The sequence below is a fragment of the Sturnira hondurensis genome, unplaced genomic scaffold (assembly GCF_014824575.4).
Source record: "Sturnira hondurensis isolate 20B ecotype Veracruz unplaced genomic scaffold, ASM1482457v3 Scaffold0000780, whole genome shotgun sequence".
Lineage (NCBI taxonomy): Eukaryota > Metazoa > Chordata > Mammalia > Chiroptera > Phyllostomidae > Sturnira > Sturnira hondurensis.
In genome coordinates, this window is record NW_028073411.1 from 15,169,469 (window position 1) to 15,197,430 (window position 27,962).

The 27,962-nt window shown below is 59.2% G+C and overlaps 1 protein-coding gene across 2 annotated transcripts; it reads left to right on the forward strand.

Moving 5' to 3' along the window:
- Positions 1-11: 11 nt before the first annotated feature.
- Positions 12-27,938, forward strand: NSG1 (neuronal vesicle trafficking associated 1). 2 transcript variants are annotated; one of them, XM_037046001.1, is made up of 5 exons: positions 12-126; positions 11,327-11,481; positions 15,046-15,162; positions 25,623-25,733; positions 26,745-27,938. In XM_037046001.1, the coding sequence occupies exons 2-5, from the start codon at positions 11,353-11,355 to the stop codon at positions 26,943-26,945; spliced, it is 558 nt and encodes a 185-aa protein (XP_036901896.1). In that variant the 5' UTR covers positions 12-126; positions 11,327-11,352; the 3' UTR covers positions 26,946-27,938. The 2 variants fall into 2 exon arrangements, with proteins under 2 accessions (XP_036901896.1, XP_036901891.1); XM_037045996.1 differs by lacking the exon at positions 12-126 and adding an exon at positions 10,875-10,978.
- The last annotated feature ends 24 nt before the right edge of the window (positions 27,939-27,962 follow it).

Here is a 27,962-nt window from a genome sequence, read left to right on the forward strand (position 1 = left end):
CACAGCGCCAGGGAGAGGCCCCAGGAGGGACCAGCCTGCCCACGCCCGGGTCTCAGGCTCCAGCCTCCAGGAATGCAGAACCGGTCTCTGCCATTTTAAGCCTGTGGCCTGTGGTCCTTTACCACCGTGAGTGACCTGAAGGACACAGGGGGCATTGGGAAAGGGGGGAGGAGTCTCCGCCTGGGAGGGTGCGATTTCCCAGAGGAACTGTGCCTCGGGCTGGTCTTGAAGTTCATCAGGAGGGGCCAACCTGGGGAGGCTTCTTCTGGTCCCAAACCCCCGGCCTCTGTCCACCCCTGTAGCCTTTAGGTGCAGGCTGACTTCCTCTGGAGCCGAGTCTCTCGCCCAGCTGCAGCCCACCCGGCTGACACCTTGGGGAGACCACCCGCGCAACCAGGAGAGTGGGGGCTACCCAGCAGGCCCTCGGACTCCTCTTGTGGGTGTGCAACCCACCTGGGCATGTACACACACACAAGCGCATATACCCACATATATGCACACCCACGTGCTCACAGATACGCACAGCCAAGTCACACAAGCTGGCTAACGTGGTGGTGGGGCCAGTGACTCCCTGGGTTTGAGTCCCAGCCTGGCCACTCCGGGAGAAGCCCCAGGCCCCCCATCTGCATGGGGCTACGGCAGTCACATTGGCCTCACACACCCATGGCCAGCACAGCATTCGGATAAGTCCATACATGCACAGTCTCCACACAGAGCCTGTCGTGAAAGTCCCATGAAGGTGTCAGCAATGAACATTATCCTGCCTCAGAACCACTCTGTCCCCACCTCCCCCAGCTGCCACCCAGCTGCCAATGAGCCAACCACCTTGCCCCCCGACCACTTCCCCTGTTTGTTGAGATGGACGAGTAACCCACACACCACAGTGCTCACCATTGTGAAGCCCACGGCTCCCTGGTTTCTATCACAGTCACAGGGCCGTGCAGCTCTCACCGCTTTCCAGTTCTAGAACATTTTCATCCCTGCAAAGAAACCCACAGTTGTTGGCAGTCGCCGCTCACCCAACCCCTCACCCCCCACACCTGGGGCCACTGGTCCACTTCCTGTCGTGGGGATTGGCCGGTTCCAGGGGTTTCCTGGAAATGGAGCCACACAGCAGGGGGTCTTCCGTGGCCTGCTCTTGCACTCCGCATACCGCTCTGGCGTGGTTGGAACGGCGTCCGCATGGCACACCCATCAGGTGATGGACATTTGGGTGGTTTTCCCTTTTCGGCTTTTATGACCAATGCTTCCTCCTCACTCACACACCCATGTCTGTGGGAACGTGCTTTGATCCTCCCGGCTGCACACACAGGAGCAGAATTGTTGGGCCGGAGGGTGACGGCGGTTCACGGTTTCCCGGGGCACCTGCACCGTCTCAAGTTCATGAGCCATGCCACAAATCCCAGTCCCCCCCCGCCCATCCTCGCCTTGCTGATGTTGGTTCAACCATCCTGCCCATCCTTGAGTCTCTCCCTCCTCTCCTCCTCCACCACCGGCCTTCCACTCTCTCCTCCTCCTGTGTGGCCCGTGGTGCCCCCCAGGCTCCTAGCTTCAGGGCCCAGGTCCTTGGTGTGGAAGCTGTCCCCGGTGCCTCCACCCCCAGCCCCGTGAGCTTCTACCATTTGCCTCACGTGCCTGCAAAGGCTTCTGAACTGCTGGAGTGGCCGGGCACGCAGGCTGACACCCTTTGTGGCCCGGGACGTGCTCATTCCCTGCTTTGTCCCTCAGTGTCCCCACCTGTAAAATGAGGTATGGGATGAGATTAGGGTCCCACGCTCGGGTGCCTACAGGGGCCAAGCAGGTTAGTGGCCCAGGTGAGTGACACACAAACCCCTCTAAGGCAGGGGAGGGCTGGTCAGCCATCACCCCCATGCTGGAATGTCTTTGTTGGTAGATAACTCATTTTTTATATGTTTTTTAAAAAATAGCCCTGGCTGGTGTAGCTCAGTGGATTGAGCGCGGGCCTATGAAGCACACGATCGCAGTTTGATTCCCAGTCAGGGCACATGCCTGGGTTGCAGGCCAGTTCCCAGCAGGGGACACATGAGAGGCAACCACACATTGATATTTCTCTCCCTCTCTCCTTCTCTTGCCCTCTAAAGATAAAGAAATATCTGGCCACCTTCTCTGTCTCCCTGTGTCCTCTCTGCAGGTCACGAGGACACCAGCCATTGGGTTTAGGGCTCATCTTAAATCCAGAGTGATTTCATCACAAGATCCTGCACCAATTATATCTTCAAAGACTCTATTTCCAAAGCTACATTCTGAGGTTCCAGGTGGACATGAATTTTTAGGGGCCTCTAATCAACCCACTACAGCCTCCTTTCCTCTCCTTCTCCTCCTCCTCCTTCTTCCTCCTGGTCCTCCCTCTTCTTCATGTTATTCTAACAAGCATGGCAATTTGGATTCTCTGCTCACAGCATATTGGAAAGAGCTGGTGGGGCACATGGTGAGGGTGGTCCCCAAGGGTAGTTCCCGCAGCAACCCTGGAGAGGGTGGAGGTCACAGAGCTACCAACCCAGCCCAGCGAGTGCTCTCCAAGCCTGGGATTCTGGGGATGCTCGCGTGTGAGGGTGTGTGAGGGCGTGTAAGGGTCCCCAGCCCTTTGCTCCTGGTCCTGCTCTGGGTTTAAAGCTGATGATTCTTTTCAATGACCGCAGTTTCGAAAAGCGGGGAGGGCGACGTGCCCTGCATTTTAGAGTGACTCTGCTCCAAAATCAGGAAAACGAGACCTCGAGGGATAAAAACTTCAATCTGTAACAAATCTGCTCACGAGAAACCCACCCCATTCCCCAGCTGGACCGGAGGAACAAGGGGAATGCGAACAGAGAAAGGGTGAGCCGTGGTGGGTGTTCGAACAAGCATCAGTCTGCCAAAGCCCGAGTCCGCTCAGAGCCTGTGGATCAGCCACGTGCTAGTGTCACTCCGCTGCGTCTCCCAGAGCTCCAGCCCCAGCTGCGGGGATGGAAACATCACAGACACGCAGCCCGGTCAGGTCACTGCTGTGCCGCCAGCAGTGCGGCCCGCCCTTGCTCGGAGCTGTCTCCCGCAGCCCCAAGGATGCTGTGAACCGTTGCCCCTCTCCCAGGGACCCTGGCTCTGCCAAGCGCGCAGTGAATTGCACTCCTCTGTCTGTGGGCTTTTAAAAAATTCAATAATTAATTCAAGCGTACAGCGGTATTACTGTTATTAGAATTTGGCCTTTCCATGGTTCTTTACTTTGGCAAAGTGATTTTGTAATCATTTACCAGCTAAATAATTTAAGTTATTGCTACTCGCTGGAAACCTGGTGTTTAACCTGCACGGGGCAATGTCAGAAAGCTGTGAGCGAAGGGGGGGGGGGAGCTGAACGAATTACACAAAGGGGGCTGGGCGGTCCTCCCCAGGTCTGGCCAATTCCTTGCTTGACCCCCACGTGCCCTTGGTCCTTCGGGTCTGATTCACCCCGGGCCGCACTTGCCTGGTGGTAGTGAACCAAATCAGAGGAGGGGCTTCCAGCTGGAGGGGAATTAAGTTACTGCAGCCCGACCCCTCATTTGATGGAAGGGGAGACTGAGGCCCAGGAGGGCGTGTGCTTTGCCCAAGGCCACAGCACCGTTGTGATTCACTAGCTGAAGAGAAGGGCCTACCTGAGCTCAGCACCGGGGTGTACGGGGGGTAACAGTCTAGTTTAGGGTATGGCCCTTCCCTCACTTGGAGGTCAGCAGCCAACCTGGAGCCCGGAAGGGGCAGCCATCCGAGGCCCAGCTGGGTTGTCCGGGGTTAGTCAGACGCTGTGAGCAAGCAAGTGTGGGGGCAGGGCTGGGCTCAGAGCAGCCGTGACTAGTTCTCAACGTCTCTGCTCTTCTCCCTCTTTGATTGAGGACGCCCAGAGGTCCCAGAGCGCAGGGGACACGGGAGCAGTGAGGAGGCTTCACGTCCACGGGACTGCCTGCAAAGGTGTGGCCGGGGGTGGGGCCCAGAAGAGGCGGTCCAGCAGCTGGGTCGTGCGGCAGGGCCGCAGAGGCCACTCCGGGTCAGCAGCAGGAGGGCGGGGAGAGGGCAGGCACAGCCTGAGAGGGCCTGCTGGGCAGCTGTCCTCTGGCCAGAGGTAAGCCCTGGTCTACTACACAGGCCCACCTCGGGCCTGGGGGCGGGGCGAGGCGGAGGGCGTGGCCTGGAGGGCAAGGGCGGGGCCCAGCACAGCTCCGTGGGCGCCCCGAGGCCAGCGATGGTCCTAGGTAGTCAGGCTTGGTATGTGCGCCCCGGCCATAGCACTTGCTGGCGGGAAAGGGACAGCCAGAACGCCCGAGGGCCAGGTCCTGTTTCGCTGCTGAGTGACTGATGACAGGCACCCCACCCTTCGCCGGTCTCAGTTTTCCCGACTGTGAAGCAGGAATGTGGAACAAGATTATCAACTTCCAGGAAACCCTGGACCCTCATATAAATTTTCACTCCATTTGTATTTCCTCCCCAGGCAAGACTGGAGCTTTCTCTCCTGAATTTGACCCCCCTCCCCCCCAAAGGGAAGCTACCACCCAAAAGACCCTGACTAGCCTGTCCTCGGGGGTGTGCGGCTTACACACACACACACACACACACACACAGATGCCCTTTCAGCTGCTTTCCTCTAGGCAGACATAGAGGCCCCTGCATGCCCGTCCCACCCGCTGCACGCAATGTGCTCTGACCTCACATCTCAAAGTGGGGCTCCAGCGGGAGCACCCTAGAATCATCTTTTCTTATAGCCCCAACCTGGGAGCTGCAAAAAAGAACGCTGTTGTCATCACTCCCAGCTATGTGCAGAGGAGGAAACCGAGGCAAGGGGACCGGGGCCCCTGGAGCATGAGCCCTTCTGTTCCTTGTTCGCAGACTCCTCCCCCGCCGGGGGCGGGGCCTCGCAGCCAAGCAAGACTGATCTTAGAAGTATTGGGGACAATGAGGGACTGCTGAGAGGTTCCTGAAGACTGTGTAGGCAACAACCAACAAACACCCTCCAAGAGGCCTCAAACCCCAAACGCACACACAGTGTTCTGTTTAAATACATGACAGGTCACCAAATGGTCTGGGCCCCCAATACTGTTCGTGCAGCATCTGTGGGCACAAAGAAACGTATGGTCCATTTCTCGGCCACTTACTGAGAACCGAATCTGTGCCGAGTCCTGAGGGATAGACAAGTAAATAAAGCACCAGGGACTGCATTTATGATGTTGTCTGTGTGTTTTTCTTTTCTATTTAATCTTTTTCTTAAAGATTTTATTTATTTCTTTTTAGAGAGGGAAAGGGAAGGAGAAAGAGATGGAGAAAAACATCAGTGTGTGCACACCTCTTGCACACCCCCTACTGGGGACCTGGCCTGAAACCCAGGCATGGGCCCTGACTGGGAATCGAACTGGCAACCCTTTGGTTCACAGGGCGGCGCTCAATCCACTGAGCCATAGCAGCCAGGGCTGATTTAATCTTTACTGTATTTTTCCCGATTACTATTTAATTCCTTTATATCTCCCTTCCCCCAGCAACCACCACCCTGTTGTCCATGTCCACCGGTCCTTTTTCCTCAATCCTTCCACCCCCAAACCCTGCCCCCCCCCCCACACTGTCATCTGCTCTCCGTCTATGAGTCTCTGTTTTGCTTGTTAGTTCAGTGTGCTCATTAGATTCCACATAGGAGTGAGATCATATGGTATTTGTCTTTCTCTGACTGGCTTATTTCACTTAACACGTTCCCTAGGTCCACCCATGCTGTCGCAAAGGGTAACATTTTCTTCCCGACAGCTGAGTAGTGTTCCATTGTGTACATGTCCCATTGTCGTTTTATCCACTCACCTACTGATGGACACTTGGGCGGCTTGCATATCTTGGCGATTGTAAATAATGCAATGAACACAGGAGTGCTTATGTTCTTTCAAATTACTGTTCTGGGTTCCTTCGGATATATTCTCAGAAATGGGATCACTGGGTCATAAGGCAGATCCACTTTTAATTTTTTAAGGAACCTTCACACTACTTCCCACAGTGGCTGCACTAGTCTGCGTTCCCACCCACAGTGCACCCCCTTTCTCCACTGTTTGTTGATGTATTGATGAGGGCCATTCTGCTAGGTGTGATGGCTCATTGTGGCTTTAATTTGCATTTCTCTGATGATTAGGGACATACATGTTATTTATAAATGAGGTTCAGAGTTTTCCAGAAATGACTGTTTTGTAGCAGGGTTTGCCCTAGGAAGGGCAACCTCACAGTGACCGTGTGGGCAACCCTGCCTTCAGCTTGAGTTAGACCATGACTTTTCTTACTACACACTTGAACTTGGCTTTGTAAGCTGACACCTAAATGTCTGAGCCCACTGTGAATGTCACATGAGTGGATGCCTGTTCATTTGATGCAGGCTGCTCTAGGCACAGAGGACATAGAAACGAGAGGCCAAGTTCTGCCAGGATTCCATCATGACCTTGAAAAAGGTGCAACCACCCAAACTCGGGGATAGAGCATAAAGGAGGCCACTTAAGGCTTCAAGGAGGAGGTGGCATTGGATCTGGGCTTTGAAGGATGTGTATGAGTTTGCCAAATGGGCGCAGGGAACAGGTGGGCGCACTGCAGGCAAAGGGCTGGGCCACGGTCTGGATGTGGGCATTTTGGGGATGGGAGGCCGCTGTGGCTGGAGTACGGGGTTCAACAGGAGACGGGAGGGAGTGGGGCTGATTCTTCTCAAGTGTACAGAGGCCCAGAGGCACTGTGTCTCTCTCTAGTTGGTGTCAAGGGTACTGATGGACTCTGAGAACAGAGGAATGGGGCGGGGAAGCTGAACCCCACTGCATGGGAGGGTGTGTGCAGAGGAGACAAAGCCATGGACAGTGGAGGAGGAGGATCTGAAACGCCTCGGCACACAGGCCACAGGTGGCTCTATTAACCAGCCTCACTGGGGCCATCATTTCACAAAGCTCATGTACGTCAAAGCTTCTCACTGTAAACCTGAACTTTGGCAAAGCTGCATGCCAACTCTTCTCAGTAAAGCTGAACAATTTTTTAAGTACTATCTTGGCAATGAAAAAATAAATAGTTCCAAGGGCCTTGGGGAGAGGGGGATGCGAGGGCTTCTGTTCGGGGGTGACGAACGTGTTCCGGAGTTAGTGCTGACGGTGGCACAGTCTTGTGAACAAACGGAAAATGCGAAAAAAGTGTGCGTTTTAAGTGGGGAAATGGTGGTCTGTGAATTCTATCTCAATAAAAAAAAACAGGTGGGTGAAGCACCCCCCAAACAGGCTGTGGAAAGGGGGGCAGAAGCTTCTGGGCTGCCTCAGCCTCCCTGTGTGGACGGCCAGGCTGGCCCTGCGTGCCTGGCGCGGGCTGGTCACGGGGAAGGCTGCTGGGCGAGCCTGGGGCCTGCCTCTCTGGCACCCGGGCCTCTGCATTTACTTCCTGAGCCCCAAAAGACTCATCCGGACCTGGGGACACAGTCTCCTCAGTCGCTCTGAGCACTAACCCTACCCGCTCTGAGCACTAACCCTACCCGTGATGGCCACCACCTCACGCCGGCTCCAGCACAACCTGCCAAGAAAAGAAAGCGCAGTGGCACCGAAGGAGAGGTCAGGGCCGTAATCTCAGCCAAAGCAGGCACCCCTTCTGGTTTTTAAGGTAACAGTAGCTCGACCAAGTCTCAGAACGCCACCCTGATGAGGGTATGGGCTTCATCTCCATTTTCTCCGTGGGGAGACTGAGGCACAGAGGAGTTAAGCAGCTAGTCTGCGGTCACACAGCTAGGAAGAGGGAGAGACAGGATTAGAAATCAGACTGTGTCACAGCCTCCTGCCGTAGCAGCCGGGGCTTCAATTGGTGGGACAGGGGAAGTCGGTGACAGGCTGGGGTAACTCTGGAACACGTTCACCACCCCGAACAGAAGCCCTCTCATCCCCTTCTCCCCAAGGCCCTCAGAACTATTTATTTTGTCATTGGAAATGGCAGGGTCTTAAGTGTTGGGAGCCACGGGTGGCTGCCTGGCTCGGCGGGGTCACTGCAACCGCCCCAGCAGTAGGTCTGGCCCTGGGACGGCTAACCCTAGAAGCGTTCCTAGGAGTCACTTAGAAAAACCAAACACCTGTGAAAGATCCTGCAAGGCACCCGGGGTTACAGAATGTGGGTGCTCAGGCAAAACTGGGGGCCAGGGGTGGCCGAGTCCTGTTGACTTTACCGTGTGCCCCACAGCCATCGCAGCAGCCACTGTCCCTGTTTCTGCGACCATGGCCCCTTCAGCCTAATATCTTGCCAAGACTCTGACATTCTCAGAACCGTCTGCAATCCCCCGAGTTCCCCAAATCACTGTGACCTGGCAGGCTTGGCGCCCAAGACGAGCTCGGTGGTGCCCCTACCCCCAGCATGTCCATCCCTGATCCCAGGGACCTGTCACCACACCTTATGGCACAAGGCATGGTTAAGTGAAGGATTCTGGATGGCCTGAGTGGGGAGGTAAGAGACAAGGAGAAGGGGGCAGTGTGGCCAGAGAGGTGGAGACCAGAGTGACTCGACCAGAAGCCAGGGTCAGCCAGGGCCACCAGGGTTGGGAGGAGGCCGTCTTCATGCGGAGGGTGGCCTGTGGACCTCTTGCTCTGGGATGTCTGGGCTCCACAGTCACATCGGCTGCTGTCAGCCACCAAGAGTGTGGCACTGCCTCGCCCATTCTGTCCCCTACCTGGATGGCATGCCTTCCCTGCACCCCGGCTCCAATCTGCTGCCCCTCAGGCCTCCCTCGTGAACTTCGTCCTTTACCCCCAGCCCCAGGCCATGAGGGTGACCCCCCCCCCCCACCGCCAAGGGCTCACTGCTTCCCTCAAGGCTGGNACCCCCCCCCCCCCCCACCGCCAAGGGCTCACTGCTTCCCTCAAGGCTGGTCCATTCCCCCACCCCCACCCCCACCCGCCGTAAGCTCCCTGTGGCTGGGCATGCACCGTGCCTTTGCGTGGCCTGTGTGTGGCTGTCACAGGGCCTGATATACTCCGGACACCCACACCTTGTGCAGGATGTAGCTGGGAAGCCCCAATGACCAGCACCAGTCAAGACCCAGGATGGCACAGTGACCACCTGTGGCTGTCTCTGGCACAACCACGAGTCCCTGTCATCTCTGTGGCTCACAGGGTCCAGGACAGCCTGCCCTGCAGCAGCCCGTGTGGGACTCTGAGCAGTGTGTGTGAGTGTGTGTGTGCTTCCTGTGCACCGGTGGTGGCCTTTAAACTGCTGGCAGTGAGGCGGGGACGAAACAGCTCCCTCCCTGGAGCCCACAGGGTTTCTCCTGATCCCTGACCTTTCGTGAGCCAGGAAACAGCCCCAGGGCGGCCTTCGTAGCTCCTACTGCTCTCCTCACCTGCTCCGGGTTCTCCAGGGGAGAAACCTGAATGGCACAGAGAGGCCTGGTCAATGTACCAGTCCTGTGTCTCCAGGGGCCTTTGCGGAAAGGATGCTGAGGCCAGGCCCGGCCCGTGGCAGAGGTCAGCTGCCAGGACCCCTGCCCTCCCTGGGCTGGCCAAGGGTTGTCTGCCCAGAGCCTGGGCCCAGCCAAGCTGCCTTTCTGTGTAGGGCCTACTGGGTCCCTGCTGGGAACCTGCGGTGACTGGGGAGGAATCCAGTTACTTCACCCGTAAAAGGGGCGGCGCTCAGGCTAGCTGACCAGCCAGCGTCTGGGTTTACTGTGTGTGGGGTTTCTCTCGTGGCTCTCAGTTGGCTGGTGGAAAAGGCTGGGCCTGGGGCCGTCAGCCAGGCAAAGGGGGAACCCGGGCTAGGCTGTGAACCTAGACTGGGGGACACGGACACCCACTCTGTCCCAGGGGAGGCAGCGTTTCCGCAGCCGCTGCCTCCCCCCCGCAGCTCCTCGTCCGGCTCCCACAGCCCTGCAGCTTTGTATCTGCGGGTCCGGGTCCTGCAGCTGGGACTGGTTGGACGTCTGCAAAATGGGGCCTTACTCTGGGCAGCTGCGACAGCGCCCCGCTGAGGGTGGGGAGGGGACCAGCAAGGGGGGCCAGAACCCCTTCCTCCATTTCAGGCCGTGAGATGGCGGCCTGAAGGGCGGGGTGCCTCAAGAGACGCCTGGGGCCTGGGGCGCTGGAGGCTGCCGTTGCGGAAAGGGGACCCTTCTCCCTCCTCCGACCAGACCGGAGAAACCTTGCCCTCTCCCTCTGAGGCGCTCTTTGCAGTGAACACCCTCCTCGCACTACCCCAGGGCGTGCCCGCCCCTACCCCGGGCATTGTCCTCAGCCCTGGAGAGCGCATCCCTCGCCGCCTAACATCGCCCACCTCTTCTTCCATCGGTGCCCGCTTTGTACTAGGACGCGCCCTCCTTTTGTTTTCCCCTCCCCAACCCAGCTGCGCCCTGAGGGAACGCTTTGTCCCTGCCACGCCCACTGCTCCCGTAAACCCCCTGCCACCCAAGCCCTTCTCCATCTTTCAAGACCCCCATGTCAGGGCGGCTGCAGAAGAAGTCCCAGTCCCCGCACACACGCAGTTTCAGGGGTCACTCCATCCCTAGGACATTCTCATTTTCCACTATGACTGGCCCTGCGCCCCGGCCGCCGCCCCGGTGTTGCGCAGCCGTCTTTCCGCTTCTCGCATCTCCAGCCTCCAGCCCCGGGGTGCCTTCTGCCGCCGCGATCCCTACTCCGGGGCGCGCTCCCGTCCCGCTCCTTGCCCCCTCCCCCCAGTTTGCGGCGAGGGGTCCCCGGGGAGCGCCCCTTTCTCGCCCGCCCCAAGCTCCTTTGTGCACGGAGCGCGCGCTGCGTCAAGGCGGGGGCGCCGCGGCCACACGCGCACACTCACCGGCGCACAATTAGCCCCCGGGAGCGGCAGAAAGGAAGGCGGGAGGGGAGGGGGAGGGGGAAGGGGGGAGGGGGCTGCCGCCGAGCCCAATCGCTGGCTCCCGACCCAGCCGCGCGGCACCGCCTTCGCCATTGCTGTGAGCAGAGCGGGGACGCGGAGGCTCGGAGCGCGTAGGAGCCCAGACCTGCCGGAGCCGGGCGCGGTAGGTGCGGGCGGCCGCGGGGTCGGGGCCGGGCCCTGGCAGCCGAGAGCAGGCTCCGGGGCCGCTAGTCTCCGTAGGCGGGAGGGACCGGGATCTCGGGCGCAGTGGTGCTACGACCAGGGACGCGTGTCGACCCTCCGGGCAGGGGCAGCGCCCCCTCGCCCGCCCACGAGTCGCCTTCGCGCTCTCGTCCAGTGGGACCAGAGCCCGTGCGGACACAGCAGCCCCCACCCTGGGCCTTGACCGCCGCGGCCGCTCTACACCTCCCCAGGGACTAGGCGGCTGGCGAGTTGGGTACAGCGAGCGCGTTCTGCTCGCGGTGACTACTGCCTCGCTCTCCCCACGCAGGCGGCAGCCTCGGGTCTCCCGGAACCATGGTGAAGTTGGGGAGCAATTTCGCGGAGAAGGGCACCAAGCAGGTGCTGCTGGAGGATGGCTTCGACACCATCCCCCTGATGACGCCCCTCGATGTCAATCAGCTGCAGTTCCCGCCCCCGGATAAGGTGAGAGGCCCCGAACCCTGCTCTGCCGGGTGCGCATCCCCAAATCTCGGGCGGCGGCTGTAACAAAAGAAACCTGCCGCGTGCGCTGGGGACGCGAAGTGGGACGGGCTCGGATGTGCTGGGGGACAGCCCTCCCCCAGGACAGCGACCCGCGCAGCTTCCTGCATCCGGTTGATCCCGGGATCTCGAATGACAGCTTCGGGCAGACAACGGAACGCGCGCGGCGGGAAAGGCCCCTTCCCGATTTTCGTGGGAATCTTATCGGAGAGATGTCCCTGCGCCCCAACCCCGAGCTGTGCCCCAGCGCTGCCCCTCCCCGTACCTGCCCCGTGGTACTCGGAGCCCTGGGTCTGGGGCGAGCGCAGGACCCGCTGCCCCTCGTGCCTTCCCAGGTGGTTCGGTTCCAGCCTGATTTGCCCCACTGCGCTGGGGCAGGCGGGTCTCCTCCGGCGCCCCCCCCCCCACCCGCCCCCGCCCGGACTGAATCTCTGCTCAGCCCTTTGCGCCGCCCCTCTCAGGCCGGCTGTAGATGCTGCAGGCTGTGTGCGCTCACACCCAGCCGCCTCCTCCTTTGTTCCTTTTGTGAAGTCTCCAAACGCGAGCTCCTGCCCTCGCGCTGTTGGGGTAACTGGGGACAACCCCCAAGCGGCGGAGGGTTTTATTTTTTCTCAATTTAAAGGATCCTGTCTTTCGTTGAATACAGCATCCAGTCAAGTCGTTTGTGCTCATTTAGGGATAATATTTTAAGGAGTTAATACTGAAGATGGTAAATACGATGCTTAAAAGCTCACACAATTGTACTATAAAATACAAACCTAAAATAATAAACAGTACCTTTTCTCACCACCTTGCTGCTTGGTGAAAACCACCCCCACCACGGCCACGGTCATGGCCACCGCCAGGAGCAAGCACATTCCCTTCCCAGAGGGAAGCATAGTTGAAACTGTTGTGCCACCTCGTCCCTGGTGGGGAGGTTCTGACTCAGGCATGGTTGTTTACTTGGGCTCCTTGGTGATTGGTGATGGCTGGCCATGGGGATGGTGGGATATTCCTGTGAATCCTTCCCTTCTAGGTGATTCCTTTACTGCCAGGGTGGGTGGGCCCTGTGAGAGGTTCCCTAACACCCCCCCAAGTGGGCGGCTCCCCAGCTGCACTGTCAGTGTTGGATGGGGGTGGGGCAGGAGAGAGGCAGGCACAGGTCCCCGGGTGGGGCAAGGAGGGTCCCTGGTCACCTGCACACCTGGGCTGTGGTTGGAGCTATTCTGGGCACTGAGGGCCCAGAAGAGGCTGCCTGGGAGGGGCTGGGCCATGTAGGGGGCACACCTGCTGGGTTAGCACGCCTGGTGCCGTGCCCGCAGCTCTTCCCATCCCTGCCCACATGGCCCCCAGAGCCAGGTGGCCTGAGCCCAGAGTGACATGTCCGAGTGGTGCCTGTCAGTCACCCCTCCCTTCACCCTGACCCTCCTCCTTTGCCCTCAGACTGTCCCACTGCTGGACTATCTGGCACACGGGCTTGTCGGGGAGGAGGTCAGGCAGGGAGGGGGTCCTGGCCCACCAGCAGGGCTGCCAGGAGTAGCCAAGGCAGCTCCCAAAGGTAAGGAGTCTCCCATCTCTGGGAGTGTTCAAACACAGGGAGCAACAACTGGCAGGGACTGAGGGTTGGTGTCAGAGATTCCTGAGATCACAGTTGAGGAAGCCCAGTGTCAGAATCACTTACAGGATGAGCCCAAGGTCACTGGGCTAAGGGCTCCTGACTTCCGGAACACAGAAGCTTCCGGCAGGGCCTCCCGCTCCCCTGCTAGCGGCAGACATCTCAGACGAACAGCAGTGCGGCGTTGCTCACAGACAGGCTTCAGGGAGGCGATGTCACTTGTCCCACGTGACGCAGTGTCCGAGGGCTGAAGAGGAAGTTAGGGTTCGTCAGAGGACCCTGTTCTGAGCGGGTGCTGAGGTTCCAGAGGTGCGACAGTGATGGAGGTCTCGGGGATGGCCACGGGGTCCAGGCTGTGTGCCCTTGTGCACCAGGCTCTGGGCTGTGGGCTCCACGGGTGTGAATTCCCCTGCTCTGCTGACCACACCAGGCAGCACCATCATTATGCCATGTGACGGGGTGGAGGTGGAGGCCCAGAGGGTTTAAGGGACTTGCCTGAGGTCACCTGGCCTGTTGGTAGCAGAGGCCAACGGAACCCAGGCTGCAGGGACGCTGAGCAGCCCCCGCTGGGCTGAGGCTTTGCGGACCCCTCGCCTCATTGGGCCCATCGAGCTGGGCTTGTTCCATTGCCCAGGCAAGGACGTTGAGATCCCAAGTGGCCAAGTATGGGCTCAAGGTCATACAAGCTAGTCAGGCTCAGCCAGAATTTAGGTGGATGGCAGGCTGGTGCCTGAGCATGGCCCCCAGACCGGGGCCTCTTGGGGTGGGATGCAGGCCACTCTTGCACTGGGCACTCAGGCCCCCCGAGTGGGAGGGCCGGGGCAGAGGGAAGGCGAAAGCTGGTTACAGGGATGTGACCCTTTCCTGGGGGTCGTTTTCCAGGGACACGACCCTGCGAGTGCAGGAGGGTCAGGAGGGTCCCGGGAAACGTGGGCACAGGCCATGTTTTCCCGAGAAGGAAAAGCTCGGGGTGGGAACCCCTCCCGCTGCCTGCCTGTGGGTGACCGTCCTGACTTGAGAGGTTTCTCTCATCCTGCCCCGGGTCCCACCATCATGGAGAATGGCCCCATCTCAAACCATGAGCTGCCCATTGAAGGGGTGTTGTCATGGGGGAGGGAGAACGGGGGCAGGGCTCCCTAGTTCAACACACACTTCCTGGCTCATGCTCTGGGGGTGGGGGCTTGGGGATTAGAGATGTGTGACCCCCAGACCCCACTCCTGGACGCCTCCTTGTCCAGTGGGGCCAGAAGTAGACAGTCCCCAGCCATGGGGTGTGTGGGGGGCAGGCTGGGGCTTCATCTAAGGCTGGCCTGGGTGTGGGGAAGGGTTTGTGTTGGATGTTGGGGGGCGGGGGGCAGGGTTCCTGGCTGGAGACGGCCCGCCTCACAGCAGAGCGGGGGAGGGGTGGGGCGACAGACAGACCCAGATCTCGTTCCTTGAAGGCCGGCGCCTGCTTCTGCACGATCCTGGAGGGCACAGTGTCCTCAGACCTTCTCCCCTTTTAAAACCCACAGTTCCTTCCAGGGACCATTGGAACTGGAGGCGCCCTGTGCCCCCCAGGCCAGGGAAGGGCTCAGGGCAATGGACGGAGGAAGCGGGCGTCATGTGGCCCGTTAGCCAGCCACCTACTAGCTATGTGGCCTTGGCCCTGAGCTGAACTCCTCTGCCCCTCAGTTATCACCGTCCCCTCCTGGGGCTGCTGTCAGGGTCCTTCGTGGGTAATTTCTCCGAAACTCCAGGCACAGAGGAGGCCACCAATGATGGTGGCCGCCCTGGTTCTGTTTTGGGAGCTCTTTCCTGGCAAAACGGTGACTTTGAATACCAGGGTTCTCATACACATGCATTTGGGCAGCTGTGTCGGAAGGCACCTGGCTGCTCACTGACCAAAGCTTTGCTTCTGTTTCCTGGACAAGGTGGTCGTGAAAACTAAGACTGAGTATGAACCCGACCGCAAGAAAGGCAAGGGGCGTGTCCACAAGATCGCCGAGTTCACTGTCAGCATCACCGAGGGCATGTCAGAAAGGTTTAAGGTGAGTTGCCCTGGGGGTCGGGGGAGATCCTGCTGGACCTCAGGAGGGTCCCCAGCTGCAGAGGTGACCTGGGGAGGGACCGGGACAGGATGGGACATCAGTCATCTGGGCTGATCCCATGATCCCAGCTGTGCCAAACCACTTGTGGCTTAAAAAAAGTTTTTCGTTTTTCGTCTTCCCAAATGAGCATGTGTTAGTTAGTTTTAAAAATGGGGGGAGCCCACCCCTAAACTTTCTTGTAGACAAAGGTCCTAAACACATGCAAAACCAGGCAGGAAACACAGAAATATCAGCCTGGCAGTTGTGGGAGGGAAACAGACAGTGACCAAAGGGTAACTGTCCTGCTTCTCACCTGCCCAGCACGGACAGGAACCCTCCCCCCATGGGTGCTAGCTCATCTACACAGCCCTCCTGCCAGGGTGGGGTGGGCAGGACAGCCCATTTTGCAGATGGGGAAGTGGAGGCACAGAGCAGTCACAGCTCTCCATGGCCAGGGCCCAGAGTCCTGCGTTCAGCCTCTCTGTGCCACCCCGATGCGGCATGGAGCGTGAGGCTGGCTGCTGGACTTGGGCTGCTGGACACACTCATGTCAGGGCTGGAAGCCTCACTCTGGTCAGTTTTCTGGGAGGGTGCAGCCGCTGGATGGGGTGGGTCCCCACCAGGCCGGTGGGGGTGCCCTCTGGGGGTGCCAATAGCTGTGTAGGTTGAGGAACAAGTTAGGATACTGATCTTCTGGAAACGAGAGTGCAGTGGGAAGGTAGCCCCCGTGCAGACTGAAAGGGGTGATGTCGGGGGTCAGGGGGCCGCCAGGTGTTGACGAGCGGCCTTGACCAGCCCTCTGAGGACATGTGAGTACTTCCTTCGTGCAGTGTGGAGGTGCTCACACTCCCCGCCCCTGGTGAGGTGTCTGCACTGCCGGTGTGTGGTCCTGCCCCAGCTCCGTGACAGCACGGGGGACTGGGTGACAGATGGAAGCAAAGCCTGAAGAGGTGAGGGGGCTTTGCGGGGTGGTTGGGGAAGCAGGGCGTGATCCTAAATTCCTCCTCCTCCCCGTGGCTCCATGCCGCCCTGCTGGGCAGGAGGGAACCTGGCAGAGGCCTGCCCAGCCCACAACCTCGACCCGGGTTTTGGGGGAGGAGTGCTTCCTTGTGTGAGCTCCCCCAGCCCTCCCCGCAGAGGTAAGTGCTGTTCCTACAGCGGGTTCTGCAGGTGGGGGAGCTGGGGCCCAGGCTGGGCTGCACAGCAGGTCCTGCTGGTGGTGGAAGGAGGGCGTGCTGGCCCAGGCTGCTGGGCTGAGAGGGTCAGGGCCAGGACCAGGCCTCACTGAGCTGAGGTCGGCACCCGCCTTCACTCTGGCTTAGCCTCTGCTGCCACTCACTACCTGCCCGGTCTCTGCCCTGGGATCGCCCCCCCCGTTGAGGCAGAAGTGACCTAGATTTGAAGGTCACAGTGGCATCATTCCCACAGTGGGACACCACCACCATCCCTGCTTTGCCCTGTGCCTCTCCCAGCCCTGGTGTGGCGTGTCCACGGGTGCAGGGGGCACTTGAATGGCAGTTTCTTCCTGTTGAGTGCCCACCAGGTGCCAGGCTCTGTCCTCCACCTCTGGTGTCCTTCGTTTGTGTTTCTCCCACATGTTTCCCGGGTGCCGGTCCCCAGGTCCCTTGTTTAGGGCATGGATGACGCACCTGGCCACCAGGGCTCTCGGCAGCCACAGCTGGGCCTCTGGATGGTTGGTTTCCTGGCTCCTATTGCCCAGGGTCTGGGCCTCAGAGAACCTCAGAGGACCGGTGCCCATCGCAGGGGACCAGCTGCAGTGGCAGAACCCTGCCTCGTCTCTGCTCCTACCCCTGGGGATGCCTCAGGTGACAGCATGGCTGGGTCTTGGGACCTCGCTGCCTTGCAGTGCGCCCTTCTCCCCATCGCCCACATCTGTGGGCCAGGCGTGCTCAGGTGCTTAGCATCTGTGGCCCCTTGTGACTCACAGCCACCCCGAGGGGCCGTCTCCAGCCCTGTTCACAGATGAAGCTGTTGAGTCCCAGGTGGTCACTGGTGGGGGCTGAAGCACTCCCCAAGACTCCCTGCCTACTGCCAGGGGTGGGGGGTGGCCTTTCATAGACCGCCCACCCCACCCACTTCCAGTGCCAGCTCAGAGAGCACCTCCCCCAGGAAGCTGCTGAGGATTCGCCTCACCCCTAAGTGTCCCCCGCCCTCTCGGGCAGGGGGAGCAGTGACAGCATCTGACACTGGTGTGCTCCCACATGCCACCCTTTGGGTCCAGCTTGTGACTCGTATTATCTCCCTTGGTCCTCCTGAAAACCCGTGAAGAATGCAGTGATTGTCTCCATCGTGCCACCGAGGGGAAACTGAGGCAGAGAGTGGACCCAGAGGTGGGGGGCAGCCTGCCCTTGGCTGTGACCCCTGAGGTCACATGGCTTCTCTAGGAGGGTGGGTTTGCCTGGGGCGCTCTCACCGCAGGCCGTGTTGGGCTGGAGCTTGTGCTTCTAGGAGCCCTTCAACCTTGAACCACACAGACCAGTCACCCTCCTCAGCAGCCCACAGAGTGGGTAGCAGTCCACTGTCATCTTCCTCTGTTCTCTTCCCTTGTAGCGGGGTTCCCCAGCCTCCCTGCCCCTGCCCTGAGGGGCTGTGCTCAGCCCAGGCCCCCCCCAACCCTGCTGAGCATTCACCCGGAGGCCGTGTGAAACAAAGGGGCCCCTTGCCTTCTGGGCCCCCCGCTTCTTGGGTTCAGTGGCAGCTCTTGACAGCCCTCTCTCTGGGCCTTGGGTTGTCACTTTTCCCCTAACTGTGACCTGCCTGGGGCACACAGTTGGTGGGTGGCAGGGGGCTGTGAACATGGGCAGCCTAGCGCTTTGACTAGGGGGGGCCACCTGCATTGTGAGAGGCACAGCCACTGGCCTTTGCCATGTATCCCCTCTGTAGAGGAGAGGGGGAGGATCTGCCTGCCCACCCCACCCCCCCTCCCGCCCCGGGCGGGCGGGCAGGGCAGAGCAGGGGGCAGCGCCTGTGACACGGGTGTGCACTGCAGCTAGCTCCCTAGCGGCCCCTTATGGAGAGGGTGCGTTCCAGCACCCGGTTGGGGCAGGCTCAGGAGGGCTGGTGCCTCTGGAAATGCTTAGTGCTTGCTCTTCTGGAATGTTCTCTTGGCCTTTCATCGCTATTTTGTCTCTGGCATTTCTGAAGGCATCCCATGGGAGGTGTTGGCGGGTCGGGGTTGCGGACCCTCTCTTTGAACAGCGGGCCAGACGGCCTTCCGCAGGCTCCTGGGGACACAGCCAGACGTGTCTGCCCCCGGGCCCAGCTGCCTCCTCAGTTCTTTCTTGTGACTCCCAGGAATGACCTGGGTGGGGCCTTCCAGCTGGGGGAGCAGCAAGTAAATAACGTCCCTTTGTTCTACATCGTGTGGTGCAGGAGCGAGGCGCCGCCACTCCGAGCCCCGTCTCTGTGCCACCTCGGATGGTATCCTTGGTATCCTTGAGCCGAGATGTCTTTTTGGATGTTCCTTTACGGGTGATGATCACTCAGGGATTAATCTCTTGGCCACGAGGTTGCTAGGCTGGTTGCTAGGTAACTAAGGGCCGGTTTCCTAAGACTGCCAGAGCCTCCCCAGGCCCGCCCCGCTCCTAGGCTTCCGGAGACATTCCTGTCAACCAGAAAAGCCCTAGTTCCATTCACTGGAGGTGTGTTTATGCCGAGAACACACGCAGTTTTTAACTGCGTGTTCGGGCTCGCCCATGCGGAGCGGCGGATTGGGGTTGATGCTCTTCCCCCTGGCCCAGCTGGGGGCCAGCTGGGAGTGGCGGGAGGGCCTGGCAGGGCGCTGCCGACCCCTGACCCCTGGCTGCTGTGTTTCTGCCAGGAGGGGCAGCTGACACTCCTGAGCCCACACGCCTTCCCTCTGGGAGCACAGGGTCCCGGAGAGCAGAGCGCCCCCCGCCAGGCCGCCTTCTGGGCCTTTATGAGATTCCAAGGCCATGTCTCTCAGGGTAGCCCCGGGGCTGGGAGAGCGTCCTAGCAGGAGAGGCCATGTTCGTGTGACTGGTCCCCACCCTTGGCAAGCGATGTGGCAGGGGGGTCCCCTATGAACCCATCACACGAGAGCCTGCAGGGTTGCATCTTCCTCTCACATCCTGCGTGACCTTGAGCTCTCTCCGGTAACCTCCGGGTGTGTTTCCAGACGCACGTGTTAAATATTTATGACAGTGACAGCATCTCCTTGGCATTCAGTGGTGGGGGCTTCACACAGCAGCTCCTAGGGGGCCTCCGGACACCCCTACCCTCTGCTGAGCACCCGCAGGGTTCGGCCCGGTTTGGAGGGTGTGGAGCCCGTGTCCTCTGATGCAGCTGGTGAGTAGCCCAGCATTGGGTGCCAGTGGGTCGAGTCACCTTGCGGGGTGGGGTGTCTGTTCGCTTTTGGGTGGGCTGCCCAGAATGCCTAGTGCTGTAAACACCGGATGACGACAGGATGCATCCTCTTTCCCAGGATTTTTTTTTGCCACATTACCCAGTGGAAATGCACATTTAAGAACAGCCCAGCTGCCGTCCACACGGTGCCCGCGGGCCCCCAGCTTCCCGAGGACTGTTCCGTTCAGTTTCGAGGGTTGGTCTGCTATCCGCTGTTGGAGGGGGCCTGAGGTTGGAGGTTAAGGAGCAGGTTCAAGGTCTCTGTAGCCAGGGGTGGAAGTAGGTGGGACAGACGTTCCTCCCAGACCAAGCCCACCAGGCTCTGGGTCACACACTTGCAGCTGCGCAGGCTCCGTGGGGTGACTTTCCCGAGCTGCAGACACCAGGTCCCGGAGAGCAGAGCGCCCCCGCCAGGCCGCCTTCCGGGCCTTTATGAGATTCCAAGGCCATGTCTCTCAGGGTAGCCCCGGGGCTGGGGGTTCCCAGCGGGGCTGTCACCCCCGAGGAGACCCCAGGCTGGAAAGAGCAGACGGGAACGCGCACATTCCAATGCCGAGCTCATCCCTCACGTCTGCAGTGGGGGGGGGGCTAGCGCCCAGTGCAGAGAACTGGTTTGGGGGGCCAGGCCGGGCCTTCCCCGCAGGCTGAGCAGCCCAGCGGGGCCTCTTCGGAGCAACAGTGGACACAACAGGCAGGACTCAGCCAGAAATCTCCCGAGCACTTAGGACCCATGGTCCCTTCCTTACAAGCTCTTTGAGAATTCACCCCAAGGCCCACATCCTGTTAGTCCTCTGTGCCCAGCTGTTCCTTCCAGAAAACACCTCTGAGGTCCCTCTTGCCCAGGGCAGGGCTGCTCTGGTGTGGGCTCAAGCTCTGGTCCTGCCTCTGGTCCTGCCCCTGTCTTGGCTGGTGCCACCCGGCCTCCCGCCTCCCAGCCGTTTTTTTTTTTAAATTTTATTTATTTATCTTTAGAGAGGAAGGGGAGGAGAGAAGTATTAATTTATGGTTGCCTCTCTTGTGTCCCCTGCTGGGAACTGGCCTGCAACCCAGGCATGTGCCCTGACTGGGAATCGAACCGTGATACTCCGGTTCGCAGGCCCGTGCTCAATCCACTGAGCTACATCACCCAGGGCTCCAGCCATTTTTAAAATTGTGGTAAAATACACATGGACAGTGTCCAGCTCAGCGGCATCTGGTGCATCTGCGATGCTGTCCTGCCAATACCGAGATCTAGTTCCAGGACATTCCCATCACCCCCAGAAGAAAGCCATCCTGTCGTCGGGGTCTCCCTGTCCCCCTGCCCCAGCCCTAAGCGACTGCCAACCCACTCTCTGCCTCTGGGGTCCCAGCTCTGGACCTCTCATAGGGATGCAATCACACAACACGGTCACTGGTGGCTGCTTCCCACTCAGCACCGTGTTTCCGGGGCCCGTCCACATGGTAGTGGTGTTGGTGCTGCACTCCTTGCCACCGCCATGCCACATCCCGTGGCTAGGATGTCCCCCTCTGGTGTCCCCAGGGGGTGGCTGAGTGGGCTTTTCCCACTTCAGGCTGCTGTAAGCGCTGCATTCCATTTGAACACCAGTGCTCAATAGTTTTGTGTCCGTCCCCGGAAGAAGGACTGTCCCTCCCAGGGTGACGTCATGCTGAACACACCGAGGAGCCTGTTCTCCACGGCAGCTGTCCAGTGGGCAGCCTGGTGCCCCACCTCCTTGTGCAGCGCACGGTGCTCGCCGATCTCTTCTGTTACCACCAGGCCAGTGCGAGCTCACTGGGCCGCTGATGCATGTCCCCGCGGGCCAGCAACGGTGGGTGTCACTCCTGCGGCCCTTGGCTACGTGTGTGTCTCTGGATAATCATCTACGTTCTGTCCTTTCCCGTTTTCCTCTGGGCCATTTGTTGCTGTGCGGCCGAGCCCCACGGGCTCCTCATGTGCTCCAGGCACTGAACCCCACCCGGTGGCAGATGAGGGACAAACCTCTCTCCCATTCAGTGGGTTGTCCTTCATTTTCTTGTGTGTGTTTGACATGCAAATGGTTTCACTTTGCTGAAGGACATTCGCTTTTTTGCTTCTTATGCTTTTGGTATCAAAGTCACTTTTGCCAAGCCCAATTAAATCATGAAGATTTGTTATGTTTTTTTCTAACAGTTTTATGGCTTTCGCCTTTATCTGTAGGTCTTTATTCCATTTTGAGTTAATTTCAGTATGTGGTGCGAGCTGAGGGTCCAGTCTCACCCTTTTGGGTGCAGATACCCAGGTGTCCTGACGCCATTTGTTGAGACTATTCTTGCCCTATCAAATGGCCTTGGCACCTGTTACTGAAAGTCATCTGACCACAGTTGCATGGTTTTGTTTCTGGACTCCGTTCTACACCATTGCTGTATGTGGCTATTCTTACAACATTACCATGTGGTTTTGATTACTGTAGTTTTGTAGTAAGTTCTGAAATTGGGAAGGGTGAGTTCTCCAACTGGTTCTGTTTTTTTTAAAGATTTTATTTATTTATTTTTAGAGAGATGGGGAAGGGAGGGAGAAGAGAGGAAGTGAAACATCAATGTGTGGTTGCCTCTAGCACGCCCCATCCTGGGGACCTGCTCTGAAACCCAGGCATGAGCCCTGACTGGGAACCAAACCGGTGGTGCTTTGGTTCGCAGGCCTGTGCTCAGTCCACTGAGCCACACCAGCCAGGTGGTTCTATTTTCAAGATTGCTTTGGCCGTTCAGGATCCCTTGGAATTTCCATTTCTCCCCATTTCCTGAGGGAGGCATTTCACACACAGCTGCAGGTAAGGGCCCACCCTAATGACCTCAACTTAGTTTGCTCACAGCTGTAAAGATCCTATTTCCAAATAAGGTCACCAGTACCAGGAGTTAGGGCTGCTGTATTTTGGGGGGACACAGTTGAACCCACAGCAGACCCAGCACCTGGGGTGACATGCTCCTCATCCTTCGTCACTGACTTGATACATGAGCTTCCACTTGAGAAAAGGAATATGCAGGCACCCTCAGACATTCAGCTGGCGGGGGCAGAGCTGGGCTGCCATTCTGAGCCCCGTGGGGGATCTTGCTGGAAAGGCCCGTGGCTCTCCCCTCGGACCATGATAAGCGTGGGCCGGGGGACGCTGTGCCACATGGTAAGCTGCATGCACACATCTCTGTCCCCACCATGGCATCTCCCAGGTCTGAGCAGACCCAGGGGTCCAGGGAGGCCAGGGTCGGCAGGGGTAAGGGGGCAGGTGAGGGGACATCTGCGGGCAAAGGGGATGTGCCTCACCCTGTGCCTCCTGAGGACTCTGGGAGCTTCTTTGTCCTCCCCTATTCTGGGGACTGTCACACTCTCCTCTGTGGGCTTCTTGGCCACAAGGCCCCAGAACCCTGTGGGGAAGGCCCAGGCCGGCCCCCAGGAGGAGAGGCCTGCGGCAGTGGTCCCCACAGGCCAACGGAGCACCTGGGGGAACAGCTGGGGCACTTGGAGCCGGGCTCCGGCGACGTTTCCAAGTTCAAGGGACAGGTTGAAGGATGCCCCTCTCCTGGACTGCACGTCAGGTTCTTTTTATTGAGGTGTTACTGACATACAGCACTGCCATTAGGTTCGGGTGAGGAATGTGACGATCCAATACTTGTGTTTTGGGAAATGACCATCACCTCACAGTTACACGGGTTTACTCCTTGCAATGAGAAAGTTTAAGGTCTATTCCCTTAGCAACTTGCAAGTATGCAGTAGTGCCGTTACTATAGTAACCACGGTGGACCTCTCACCCCCGGGACTTAGACGGGACTCCCCCGCTGTCTGAACTCGGAGGTTCCGGTGAACGCCTTTGTGAGCTGGAGCGTGGCCCCAGGAAGCCGCCATTTTTTACTTACGTGCACACCTGTGAGCGTCCCCAGACCCAAGTGCAGCGTGCACACATCTATTTCGTTCATCACAACGGAAGTGCTTAATTACATGCAGTTCTGTGCCAGACGGAACCCTCTTCTGAGTTCATGGGCTTTCCAAGCCCCTAGGCGTGTCTTGCTGCTGACCCCAAGTACCTCGGGACTGGCTGGACATTCACATGCTCCGCTCGAGGTTCCCCGGCGTGATGGGTGCCGAGGCGCTGCCCATGTCCAGGGAACCTGTCGCTGGAGGGGTGCCTCTTGACCCCCACTTATTTCACCCAGGTGCCTCCTGCAATGTCACTGAATTACTGACTCTAACAGTTGTTGGGTGGCCTTCCTTTCCAATCTGGATGCCCTTTCTCTCTCTCCCTCCCGCCTGGCTGCTCTGGCCCCCTGCTCGACGCCGAGTGAGAGCGGGCAGCGAGGGCACCCTGGTCTCTTCCTGATCTCAGAGGAGAGCCTCCGGCTTTCCCCACCGAGTCTGACGTTGGCTGTGGGCTCGTCATATAATACGGATGTTGAATTTTATCAGATGTTTTCTTCCACATCCATTGAGGTTATCACTTCATTTTTACCCTTCACTTTATTAATGTATGACCTCGATCGACTGCTGGGTGTCCAGCCGTCCTTGCATCCCTGGAATGAATCCTGCCCGATCGTGGTGGATGCCCCCTTTAAAGTGTGTTGGATTCACTTTGCTAGGATTCTGTTGAGCTCATAGTCCAACAGGGCTTAACCTGTTGTGTGCCACGGGCCTCTTCTTGTAATACTGTTTACTGACATCCAAAATGGAACGTGAAGGGCTAGGAAGGAGGTGCTCGTGTTAAGTTCAGCTCTCCCCACAGAGCCCCAGGTGGGGCGGCCCTAAGGCTCTGGCCTGTGCGGAGTCCCAGGAGCAGCCTGGAGGGGCTGGGGCCTGGGCAGGGCTGGGTGAGTGGTAGCTCAGAGGAAGTGTGGGGCGCAGGCTCTGGTGGGACAGGGAGGCAGGCCTGGCGGAGGCCGTGCGTCTCCCAGGTGCTGACGGCACCTGCGCAACCCAGGTGAGGAGGAAGGACAGCCGGGGCAGCTGCAGCGCCCACCCTGCCCAGGTGCTGACCGCAGCTGCACCACACCGAGTCCCGGGTCCTGTGGGGGGCGGCACTGTGACCTCCCTCCTCCCCGCCCCCCTCCGCTGCACTGGGCCAGCAGGGCTCCTGTGGTCATGGGTCATCAGAAAGCCCTGAACCTGCCCCTCTGCTCCCTCTGGTGCCGCACGTCCTGGGGGCCATTGCCCCTCCTCTTTCTGGACAACCTGCCCCGTTTCTCACCTCACACGCAGGGCCGTGGGGTTGTGTCCCTGCCACCAGAACCAGATGACCCCTTGCCCATGGGGTTCCATCCCACCGGTCTTCCAGTGCCAGGCATGGGGCCCACGTGTAGTACACGTTGTCCACACAGACTGGAGCGTCTCTGGCCCTTAAAGAGGGTGACAGACCTGAGAGACAGGGACCACCTTCCAGGCCCAGACCCAGTGCCCTTTCGTCCCCCCGCTGCCCTCCAGCTGGGGCAGGACCTTCCACCTCCGTGCTCTTCCCACAGGTGCCCTGCATTTACCTGCAGATGCTGGCTGAGCACATACTGTGTGCTGTCAGCACCTACTGTGTTGGTGTTCGGCCTCTGGCAGTGATGAACACCAAGTCCTTGTGCACATGGGACTGCCCTCAGTGATGGGGACACTGACCGAGCACACAGGACACTGTCCAGGGCAGAGGTGAAGGGGGCCCACCTGGTCCCAGCTCAGGGGCAGGACTGGTGTCAGGCCTCAGGAGACACTGGAACAGCCCATGAGCTGGTGGCAGCCGCGTCACCTTGGTGGCTGGCGACAGTCAGATGGGCAGCCATTAATTGTGTCCCAGTGACTGTGAGGCTTGGTCACGTGTGTACCTGGAGTGCTGAAGATAGCTGGTTTATGAAATCCAGGGTGACATGAGGCTATGGTGGGGGTGGAAACGGGACAGACAGTTGTCCAGCGAACAGCGACCTTGCCACGTTTGTCCCCAAGGCCTCCGGACACCTTGTTTTGGTGCCTCCTTCCAGAGACAGTGTCTCCGTGTGCTGGTGTGTGTGTGCACACATGTGCACGGGGCCTGGCTGCGATGACGCCCCTCTGCCCGCAGGTCTCTGTGCTGGTCTTCGTCGCTCTGGCCTTCCTCACCTGTGTCGTCTTCCTGGTTGTCTACAAGGTGTACAAGTATGAACGCCTCTGCCCTGACGGCTTCGTCCTCAAGGTAAAGCGCCATCCTCACCCTCTCCCACCCCTACCGCACCTCCTGTCCCACTGGACTTCAGAGCCCCCGAGGGATGGTCGAGCCTTTGAGCAGCTGTCACCAAGGCTGGTGAAGGTCCTTGGGAAAGGTCCCTGTGGGAGGAATGCCTGGGGAGGGCACTCGGGTGTGGCAGGTCCCGCAGGAAGGGGAGGGCCGGTGTGGGAAGCTGAGGCCTGGGGCGGAGGGAGGGCTGCCTAGGGCCATGCAGGATCTGGGAGCAGACTGCTCACCAGTCACGGAACAGGGGCTCTTTCTCTCTGGGCCTGGGACAAACTTCCCACGTGAAGGTGCAGACTCAACTGGCCTTCCTGCAAGGCCAAGGTCTGCTGGGCACCCTGCTCCAGGGGGTCCTGTGTACAGCTGGTGTTGGGGATGCAGCGTCCCTCACAGTCTGCTCTGCAGCTGCACCTCTGGGGACTGGCATTTTCCACCCACACCTAAATCGGGGTGTGGGGGGATCCTTCCTGGAGAACACAGCTGGGGGTGCTGGGAGCCGCTGGGCTGAAGTTGGAGGAAGGGGAGGTGCGAGTGTGGCAGAGTCCCCTCCCTCCCTCTGTGCACGTCTGTGCATCATATGCTGTCCCCAGATGGTCTGTTGTGCCCAGTCACACCCTGGCCCCCCTGCCCCCAGGCCAATCTCCTTTGCCAGATATGCGCATTCCCCCCCACCAAGGCCTACCAGCAACCTCGCTCACAGGAAGCCCGTCTTCCCTTCCCTCCCCTCCTCATCTGAGTGCTATTTCTGGTGGATGCGTCAGAACTTGAGCTGCCTTCTAGACCCATGTGACCACTAGTGTAAGACCATTCGTGTGGTGGGAAGGCCAGTGCCCTGGGACACAAGTCCCGGGAGTCCACACACCACTCTGTCCTGCCTCATTGCAGGCCGCTGTCCTGTGGGCCTTCACCAGGGTGGGCGCACACCGTCCCACGCCCCGCGTTGACCCTGCGTCTGGCTGGCCTCCTGTCTTTCAGAACGCGCAGTGCATTCCCAACGGCTTGGCGGCCTACTATGCGGAGCAAGACCCCCACTCCCCGGATAAGTTCTACGCTGTCGTGAACCACTACAACCTGGCCAAGCAGAGCATCACCCGCTCCGTGTCGCCCTGGATGTCTGTGCTGTCAGAGGAGAAGCTATCGGAGCAGGAGACGGAGGCGGCCGAGAAGTCCGCCTAGCAAGGTGGGCGAGGTCCTCGTTGTGTGCCGCCGGAAGGTAACAGGGACTTTGAGGGACATCTCATTAAGCGTAACTACCGGTAATTTAGAGGTTATTCATTTACGGTGCAGCCGCTTCTGTTTGCTACCTGCTGCTTTGCGAATGAAACCCGCCGCAGACCCCCTGCGGGCATAAAGTCAAGTGCGCGTCCACGGTGCCAGAGCGCCGACACACTTTCCACGTCCCGGGGTCTCAACTCAGCTACTCTGCTGGGGTCTATTTGACGTCCAAAAATAAATTCACCCTGGACGTGCAGGCGTCTGGGTTTCAGACAAACGGTGCACTCGCCGAACTGATTTTTTAAGCCGCCTTGCTGTCTGCTGACCTGCGTCCCACCCACGCCTGGTGTGCCCCCAGCTTTGCTTAGAGCGAGCTGCACTCCCCTCCCTCACCAGGGGTGCCCCCACGGACCACCAGGGCTCACATGGTGAGCGCTGTGGAGGGGGAGGGACAGGTGCCATCAGGTCGCTGTCAGGCCACGTTTTGCTTGAGTGCATGTTGACTGTGTCAGGGCATTTTTGGGGTGCGGGGACCCTGGAGGGAGCGGACCCCAGGTGGCCGAACACGCCTCCCTGGAGGCGGTCCGCCACTCGGTGACCAGTGCTGGCCCTTCTGTTCACAGCTGTTATGACTCAATTTGCACCAACGGCCCTATTGGCAAGTTAGTTTTTGGAGAACTAGTGGGTGGGAAAGTGAAAACGAGAGTGCCGGTGAGCCCAGGCTGCCCCGGTTTTAGTTCTGTGAAGCAGACGCGCTCCTGCGATGGAAGCGGCAGGCGGGAGAGGCTGGGGCGGGGCTGGCGCAGCGCCTTGCAAGGCCAGTGATGGCGTTTCAACACTCAATCTCTGTAAAAAGTTGTCTCAACCTGAATCTTGACATTAAAGTATGTTTACAAAACCGCCAGTTAGATAACACGTGTGTAAGACTATTAAATAGAGATGCGCAGACCTCCTCTCCCACATGGTCTGAGTGTGTTT